Source organism: Doryrhamphus excisus, chromosome 6, assembly GCF_030265055.1.
Source record: "Doryrhamphus excisus isolate RoL2022-K1 chromosome 6, RoL_Dexc_1.0, whole genome shotgun sequence".
NCBI lineage: Eukaryota > Metazoa > Chordata > Actinopteri > Syngnathiformes > Syngnathidae > Doryrhamphus > Doryrhamphus excisus.
In genome coordinates this window covers 13,065,847-13,075,296 of record NC_080471.1, presented here as the reverse complement: position 1 = coordinate 13,075,296, position 9,450 = coordinate 13,065,847, and the positions used below count along the sequence as shown (strand labels likewise).

General features: G+C 39.9%; 1 protein-coding gene and 1 non-coding gene across 2 annotated transcripts; one reads left to right on the top strand and one right to left on the bottom strand.

The window, feature by feature from the left end:
• The first annotated feature begins 130 nt into the window (after positions 1-130).
• On the top strand, positions 131-202 carry trnap-ugg (transfer RNA proline (anticodon UGG)). Its single transcript has one exon. It is a non-coding gene; the product is annotated as a tRNA-Pro (tRNA).
• Positions 203-4,470: 4,268 nt separating this feature from the next.
• LOC131131436 (galactose-specific lectin nattectin-like) lies at positions 4,471-7,320 on the bottom strand. Its single transcript, XM_058076150.1, has 6 exons — positions 7,214-7,320; positions 7,021-7,085; positions 6,728-6,813; positions 5,557-5,691; positions 4,608-4,722; positions 4,471-4,541 (listed from the first exon to the last, which is right to left on the bottom strand). The coding sequence occupies exons 1-6, from the start codon at positions 7,318-7,320 to the stop codon at positions 4,471-4,473; spliced, it is 579 nt and encodes a 192-aa protein (XP_057932133.1).
• Positions 7,321-9,450: the final 2,130 nt, after the last annotated feature.

The window sequence follows — 9,450 nt, the reverse complement described above, 5'->3', positions numbered from 1 at the left end:
GTCCACAGCAGACTGAATTTACACGTAAATTGAACAATTTGAACCCTGATTTATGGCTCGTAGGCAGTCGTCAAGTCTATATCACATGTTGCAGTCGATGAAAACACAAACATATCAGCGGTCCCATAGTGGCTCGTTGGTCTAGGGGTATGATTCTCGCTTTGGGTGCGAGAGGTCCCGGGTTCAAATCCCGGACGAGCCCTTTATTGCACTCTTTTTTTACTTATGGAATATTTGAATAAATCTGTTTGTTACCCTGCTCCACATTTCACCCCAAAAGTGAGCGTGACTAAAGCACAAATTTCCACCCCTTGTGCCGCTTATCCTCATTAGGGTCGCAGGTATGCTGGAGCCTATCCCAGCTGTCTTCGGGCGAGAGGCAGGGTACACCCTGGACTGGTCGCCAGCCAATCACAGGGCACATATAGACAAACAACCATTCACACTCACATTCATACCTATGGACAATTTGGAGTCGCCAATTAACCTAGCATGTTTTTGGAATGTGGGAGGGAACCGGAGTACATTCAAACTCCACACAGGTATTAAGTGGAGATTCGAACCCAGGGCTTCTTAACGTTAACGTAAAAAACTGAACAACAGGACAACCACTTTCTTAAAGGGGAACAGCACTTTTTTGGGAATTTTGCCCATCATTCACAATCCTTATGTGAAACATAAAAAAATAACATTATACCGACAGTAAAATATGGCGGTGGTAGTGTGGTAGTCTGGGGCTGTTTGGCTGGCTCAGAACCTGCAAGACTGATAAATTAAACCATGAATTCTGCTGTCTACCTAAAGAGGAGAATTAAGAGAAGAAAACTGAAATGAACTTGGGTTCTGCAGCAGGACAATAATCCAAGTCCACCACAAAATGGCAGAAAAAAAAACAAATAAAGACTTTGGAGTGGCCTAGAATGAATGAATCTTATAGAGAAGCTGTGTCATGACCTTAAATAATGCTTAAATCATTCTTAAAAATCCTCCAGTGTGGCGGAATTAGAACAATTCTGCCACGATTGCAAACGCTTTATAGCAGTTGTTTCTGCTAATGGTGGCCCAAATAGTCATTTGTGTTTAGGGGACATTCACCTTTTCACACAGGATTTTTTTTCTCCCTTAATAATAACAAGTTTTATTTAAAAACTGCATTTTGTGTTCAAGTGTGTTGCCACTGATTGACATTTAAAACTGTTTGATGATCTGAAACATATAAGTGTGATAAATCAGGAAGGGACCAAACACTTTATCACAACACTGTACGTAGTATTATAGCTACTATGACGGGCTACTGTGATGTCACAAGGTTGGTTTCTTTGATCAACAAGGAAAGTATTTCAATAGAGACAGTTTAATTGATCATAATTAAAGAGGTTTAAGAAGACAATGCATGCTGAGTGAATTTAATTGCCTTAGGTGAGGGCAGATCCAGGTGTGAATCATTCTTGGTGTATCTGTGTATTTTACATCCGCAGTCAACATAGTGTGTGCATAAAAGACATTTTAATTGGAGATAATTATCACAGGTGCGGCACGGCGGTCGAGTGGTTAGCGTGCGGACCTCACAGCTAGGAGACCAGGGTTCGAGTCCACCCTCGGCCATCTCTGTGTGGAGTTTGCATGTTCTCCCCATGCATGTGTGTTTTTTCTCCCACATTCCAAAACATGCTAGGTTGATTGGTGACTCCAAATTGTCCATAGGTATGAATGTGAGTGTGAATGGTTGTTTGTCTATATGTGCCCTGTGATTGGCTGGCGACCAGTCCAGGGTGTACCCTGCCTCTCGCCCGAAGACAGCTGGGATAGGCTCCAGCACCCCCCACGACCCTTGTGAGGAAAAGCGGTAGAAAATGAATGAATGAATGAATGAATAATTATCGCTGGTTTAACAACTCTCTGTGTAGTTTGCAAGTTGTACCCATGGGTGGGTGGATTAATTAACCAGGGCAGCCTGCAGCTCTTTAGCCACCTTGTTGCGGTTCTCACGCCAAGCTCTGTGATATTCTTTTTAACAATGGTATCGCCCGGTAGGTCAATCATCAGTTTTGTTGTGACTCAGCAATCCTTTCCATAGGTGCGGCACACGGTTGGTCAGAGGCTTGGCTCTGCTGTCTCTGTTTTCTACGTTCTATGACTGCTTCATGCACTGCCACTACTTCCTAACTGTTTGTTCAATAACTAACAAACATCCTTCAAGCGTGGTACTGGGTGACCTGTTGAACGGTGACCCGAGGCTAGCTTACCATACAGCAGGGGTGGGCATACTTTTTGACTCGCGGGCCGCATGGATTTAACAAAATTGACGGGGGGGCCGGACTATATAGTATTTTACACGTAACAGTCCATTTGTACACGTATATTTTTACACATAATTTACACGTAAAAGTGTCATGCAATCTGCTATATGTGCACTTTTAGATCATTTATTTGATGTAAAGTGCGTTATAAATTAAAATTATTATTATTATTATTCATTCATTCATTTTCTACCTATCTAGGTCATTATATATAACACTCTGACTCACGTTGTCATCTTACAAATAACACTAAACTCATCACACAGCAACCTAACATTGAAAAGATATTCATTCATTCATTTTCTACCGCTTTTTCCTCACGAGGGTCGCGGGGGTGCTGGAGCCTATCCCAGCTGTCTTCGGGCGAGAGGCGGGGTACACCCTGGACTGGTGGCCAGCCAATCACAGGGCACATATAGACAAACAACCATTCACACTCACATTCATACCTATGGACAATTTAGAGTCGATTGAAAAGATATAACTGAGAAATATACAAACATGTACCAATATTCATTCATTTTCTACCGCTTATCCTCACAAGGGTCACAGGGGTGCTGGAGCCTATCCCAGCTGTCTTCGGGCGAGAGGCGGGGTACACCCTGGACTGGTTTATTATTATTATTATTATGTGCTTGTGTCCATTTTTTCAGGAGCATTTGTAAACAACAGACCACATCAAATAACGAAATTGATCAAGCCATGATGCCAGGTTGTATGTTGACTTTAAATGAAATACTTTGGAAAGAACAGGCGGGCCATATTCAAACACTTGGCCGGCCGGATGTGGCCCCCGGGCCGTAGTTTGCCCACCCCTGCCATACAGGATGTCCTTGGGAATGTGTCCATCTTTCATTTGATATACTTATAGGTCATCACATGGTTTGTCTGGTATCAGGTCAGGCATCATGCCCCCAAGTGTCAGTATCGCGAGGGCATGATACTGGGCCTGATACCAGACAAACCATGTGATGATCTTATTATCACATACTATTTAATCATGAGCTTATTATCACGTACTATTTAATCAAAAGACCATTTTGTTTCCAGAAAATGTTCAGTTTATTACATGTATTATATCTAAACAGTGTAAACACAACAATTGCAAAAATATTTCAACAATAATATTTTATCAACAGTCTTATTTTATCAATGTCTGACAATTAAAGTTCCATTAATCAAGTTTGGGTTTTTTGGTGACTGGAGAAGCACTAGGCACTAAGCACTTGTGTGCTGTTCTCTGATTGGTTGTTTCACGGGCACGATACCAGAGCAGCGCGCTCTGAGTGGACAGCTACGGGGGCTGATACTGGACATGGTTAAACTCTATATTTTATCAGTATCACTGCCCTGGGCCTTGACACAGTATCATTTCGGCCTTTTCCCGTATCATTCATGGGCGGTTTCTTGGGTACAGGGACAATTAATACTGTAGTATGTGATAATGTACATGCCCAAGCTGGTATGTTGCTGGTCGAGAGTGGGATGCATGCAGAGGGAGTCTGCTTTCTCTAGCACTGCAGGATTAGGCGGTACTATCAGGGGAGGACCCCTCAGATATGTATTCCTGATCAAAATTAGATTTAAGACCATTTCAGACAAGCTTCAATATGCAAAAAGAAGAAATGGGAGTGAGACAAAAATGGATCTTGGACTAAGCAATTTATTGCAAACAAGCATTAAACTGAACTAGGTTGTTCAGCAACTGATCAAAAGTTTAAGATAATAGTAAAAAAAAAAAACAAACCTCCTAATTACAGAGTAGCTGTGCCATTCTTGTTAATCACTTAAAAAACAAATGCCACAAAACATTACCCAGATTATAAACTTGGAAAAATTTTATTTTTTTTTAACTGTTCCTTGTTGGATTCAACAAACAGAAGTGCAGAATGCATACTTTGAAATAATTTAAACACTGACTTACGACTCTGTGAACACTACGACTTCCCTGCAGGTGCCTGTGGAATGGACATATTCCACTGTGGATACAGACAAGCCAAATCCAAAAGGAATAAATAATTTGTGGTCTAATGCAGAAATACTTGATTTGAAACCCAAATAGCTAACACATTTCCAAGCAAATGAAACATATTACATGAATATGTATGCAATGTTAAAGGATAGAAAGATATTGACTACGAGGTGTAACCTAGACTGTGGAAAACACATCTTAATATTTCAATTCTTTGGCACAAATAAAAGGTCTCCTCTGCCGGCATCGGATATCATTCCAGTTATCAACTGTAAGAAAATACAAAAAAAGTGTTAATTGTAGGATATAACAATGTAAAGAAGCTGAATTCATACCGTTGTTGAAGTTGACCACTGCACAGTGTTGGTTTCCATTTCTATTGTTTGGGCGGCCATTTTCCCAGTCGGTGTAATCTACCTCTGAGCCATCAGTCCAAACAAAGTTTCCCTCCTAGAAGACCCAGGTAGATTTTAATCACAATAACTCTGAGTTGCCATTTGCTGCTCAGTGTTAATCGTTTATTTAACCTGCAGGAGACAAATACAATGCCTCGTTTTTCGCAGTTAACTGGTTCCAGATCCGACCAAGATAAATGAGTATATGTGAAGTAGGATTCCTTATATATAAAGTCAATATTTTTCGAGTTAGAGGATCCTTTTTTTGAAAAAAAAAAAACAAAAAAACAAAAAAAAACTAAGCCACAAAAATAAATTAAAAAAAAACATTCATCCATCCATGCCGCGAGGGTCACGGGTATGCTGGAGCCTACCCCAGCTGTCTTCAGGCAAGGGGGGGGGGGGGGTACACCCTGGACTGGTGGACATTACATTCATTCATTCATTTTCTACCGCTTATCCTCATGAGGGTCGCGGGCGTGATGGAGCCTACCCCAGCTGTCTTCGTGCGAGAGGCGGGGTACACCCTGGACTGGTCACCAGCCAATCACAGGGCACATATAGACAAACAACCATTCACACTCACATTCATACCTATGGACAATTTGGAGTCGAGGGTGGAATTGAACTTGGGTCTCTTAGCATTGTGGCCACTCGGCCACATTACATTCAGTTATATCATATTTTTTAGCTTGTGGTGTATGTGTGTGGAACAAGAAGAAAAGCTCTTGCATCCTTGGAGAGAAGTTGTTTGATGCCACCTTTGGGGTATAATGTCTTTCATTGCGATCAAAACTTTTTTCTGTAAATATTTTACATAGGCTCCAGCATACCCGTGACCCGAGTGAGGATCAGCAGCACAGAAGATGGATGGATGGAAATATCTTACCTGTATCGCATCACTGAATCCAATCCAGGTATGTCTAGTAAAGCCAGCTCCTTGCAATATCACTTGTCTGATGACTTCATTTTCCAGATTACTGTGAATGGAGGCCAGGTTCCCGCCAAGAATATTGCAGATGGTCTAATGAGCACAAAAAAATGGAAAGAATATTGGAACATGTTTTTATTTCTTGTCCTAAGGGTACTTAGGCCATGACTAAGGGGCTATTCTGCCAAAGTGGCTTAACAAACACAGGCTTAATATGCAGCTCAGTAAATCCTAAATGACACAAACAGAATTCAACGGTACTCCAACAGTCGTTATCAACGGACTTTGTCAAATCGGGTGTTCACATAAATGGAGGCATTAGAGGTCATATTATTCTGCTTCAAAAGAAAGCGATCCCATAGTAAGTAATTACAATAGCGCATTATTAGAAGTTAAAAACACTGTTGCTGCCAATAGAGCGAGGGTGGACAACAGCATGTGTTTTTTCAGAATTAGAATCAACTTTATTGGCCAAGTATTCTTACACAAACAAGGTTAAATATATATATATATATATAGATAGTTAAGTAGTAATTAAATCGTATTATTGAGATGTAGAAAGGAAAAATAAAGTAAGTGGGTGTGCGTTTCATAAATCGGGACATTAACTGCATTTATACAAAAAGACAGTACATTAAAATGTAAAAGAAGATTTACATTCAGAGGTTAAGCTTTGGCGTACAGTTTGTGGTTACAGTTTGTGTCTGGGGTGTGAGGGGTCTCTGGACCGGTACAGGTCAAATAATAATAATATAATAAAATAATAATAATAAAATTCATCATTATTATTAATATTAATAATAACAATATGAATAATAATAATTATTGTTATTATTATACAATAATTATTATTAACAATATTATTATTAATATTATTAATAATAATGAATTTTATTTGTAAACGCCAAAAGCAACACACAAATAATGAATGAATGATGTTACCACGGTGACATCGCTAAACGCAGTGTGTCCCCACATAACCCTTCCACATGATTTCTCACTGCCAAAAATACCACTCAAGTTTCTCATATATTAATCAGGGCGCCCATCAGGGCGTCTTCAGTGAGAATATTCCAGCTGAGTTTGATTCTATAGTCAACAAACCATCAGAGTGAAATTCTTCCCGTACCTCTGCGGTATAAAAGTTAACAACCACATTTTGGAAGAAGAAACAGCGATTGTCCAACTGAGTCCAGCCCTTAGGACAGCAATCATCTGCAAAACAAATGTCACTTTTTTAATAGAAGAATTGATTTTTTTTTTTCAGTCATGAAATTGCTCTGAAATTTGAAACAACAAATAAGTAGGACTACTGAACCTTTCTCTGATGGAAAAGGCCACTGTGGAGAAGAAAAGAAATGAGTTATTCTAATGGCAAAAAAAGAGAAGCTGAAAGCTATATATAAAAATGATTATACTTACACTTCCTGTCAGCAGCCCACTGATGCCACACAGGAGCAACAACAAGCGAGGAGCAAATGCCATCTCTGCAGTGCCACAAAAATGGATTACAAGTGGCCATTTATTGAAAAGTTGTACAAGGAAATGAAATCAAGGTTGCAAATGCCACATGTTTTTAAAAAGTAGGATCTAAACTGTGCGCAATGTTACTTACCTTTCTGCTGTTCTGTCTGATGATGAGACTACGCCTCGAAGCAGCAAAGAGCAGCCTTTATATAGAATAACAACGTGCTGACGTGCTTCAATCACCAGAGAAAGCATTTAGGCATTAAACATTTTAATTGCGGATAATTGCAGATGTTTAACCCTTGGGCCATCAACAAAAACACGCCCCCTGAATTTGCATAACAACTGGTGTTTTAATGAGTCAGTCGTTGACACATCACTGCAAGCATTCTGGTTTCCTCCCACATTCCAAAAACATGTTAGTTTAATTGGCGACTCCAAATTGTCCATATAGGTATGATTGTGAGTGTGAATGGTTGTTTGTCTATATGTGCCCTGGGATTGGCTGTCGACCCCAACTCTCGCCCGAAGACAGCTGGGATAGGCTCCGGCACACTCCCACAACTCTAATGAGGATAAGCGGAATAGAACATGGATGGATGTTCAAATAATTTCGATAAGTGTGTGTTTCAGGCCAATAATGGATTTTTTTAATGTTGCATCAATAAACTGTCATGTGTTAATTGGTATATACAGTCGAACATGTTTCAACGTCTTACGTGTCACTTCTGTTTGACAGACAGAATACTTTATTAATTAATAATTCATTAATAATTAATTAATTGTGTTTGATCCTTAACAATACGGCCCATACCACCGAGTAATCAATCAGTCTTCTTCTTCTTAATTTATTTCAGACATGCATACTATGTTACATTAATGTATCTCACATATACACTTACAATACAATACACTTACAATATCTGATTATATACTTACATATATATACACACATATACACACATATATATATACGGGCGGATAGCGCGCAGACCTCACAGTTAGGAGACCAGGGTTCAATTCCACCCTCGGCCATCTCTGTGTGGAGTTTGCATGTTCCCCCCGTGCATGCGTGGGTTTTCTCCGGGTACTCTGGTTTCCTCCCACATTCCAAAAATTGGCGACTCCAAATTGTCCATAGGTATGAATGTGAGTGTGAATGGTTGTTTGTCTATATGTCTATATTTGTCCCCTGTGATTGGCTGTCCAGTCCAGGGTGTACCCCGCCTCTCACCGGCTGGGATAGGCTCCAGCACCCCCGCGACCCTTGTGAGGAAAAAGCGGTAGAAAATGAATGAATTAATGAATATATATATATATACATGCAGCATACATACACATATACATACACACATATACACACACATACATACATACATACACAACACCTCATTACTACACATGTCCAAAAAGGAGCAGGAAGAAGCAAAGCTTATTAAATCCTACCACAGAACAACAAAGGAAGAGTGGAAACAGTCCGTTAAATTTGTGACTCCTGAACCCCTTCGCTTTTTGAGGGCCCCCTCACAGGCCACCAAGGATTTACATCAGGGGTAGTCAACTAAAATCCCTTGGTTAGGTTTAAGAACCACTGAGAAAGAAAGAGCCTTAAAGGGGACCTATTCTGCTCATTTTTCAACCCTTTGTATTGAGTTGTGGACTCCTATAGAGCAGCTACACACAATAACCAGCACAGAACGTCTTCTAGTTCTTCCAGAATCTGCACCCATTCAGCTGTATTTCTTCTGTATTTCCGCTGTGGTTTTACCACACCTTTTGAAACCAAGCGTTTTGAGCCATGCCAAACTATTTTCAGGGCTCACTTCCAAATGTGAAAACCTCATTATCGGAAACTTTGGCATCGTTTAACACCAGAATACAACATTCTAACTACATTTATAGGTCACAAAAGTAGAAAAATTATCTCATTATTTTCAGGAAAACCTCTTGATGATGCCCAGGACCTTTAGAAAAATACGAGGTGGTCTAACGAGACAGAGGTTGAACATTTTGTAAGGGGTTTGTCCCATTACATCAGGAGTAAAAGTAACACCGTCATACCAACAGTAAAATATGGTGGTGGTAGTGTAATGGTCTGGGGCTGTGTCGCTGCTTCAGGACCCGGAAGACTTGCTGTGATAAATGAACCATGAATTCTACTGTCTACCAACAAATCCTGAAGGAGAATATAAAAACAATCATTGAAAAACAGTATTTTGTGTACAGTTATGCTGGCACTGACTAATATTAATATTTTTTTGACGATCTGTAACATTTAAGTTTGACAGACATGCAAAATAAAATGGACACCAGGAAGGAGCCAAACACTGGAAAAAACCAAAAGAAACAAAAACAAAAGTATATAGACATGACGTACTGATCACA

What these genes read in the sequence shown, in the direction of transcription:
- LOC131131436 (XM_058076150.1), bottom strand. Translation starts at nt 7,320, where the DNA reads ATGCTTTCTCTGGTGATTGAAGCACGTCAGCACGTTGTTATTCTATAT. An exon ending in TTAACTTTTATACCGCAGAG is followed by an intron (nt 5,692 to 6,727) that starts GTACGGGAAGAA and finishes TGTGCTCATTAG; the next exon opens with ACCATCTGCAATATTCTTGG. An exon ending in AGTGGTCAACTTCAACAACG is followed by an intron (nt 4,542 to 4,607) that starts GTATGAATTCAG and finishes ATTTTCTTACAG; the next exon opens with TTGATAACTGGAATGATATC.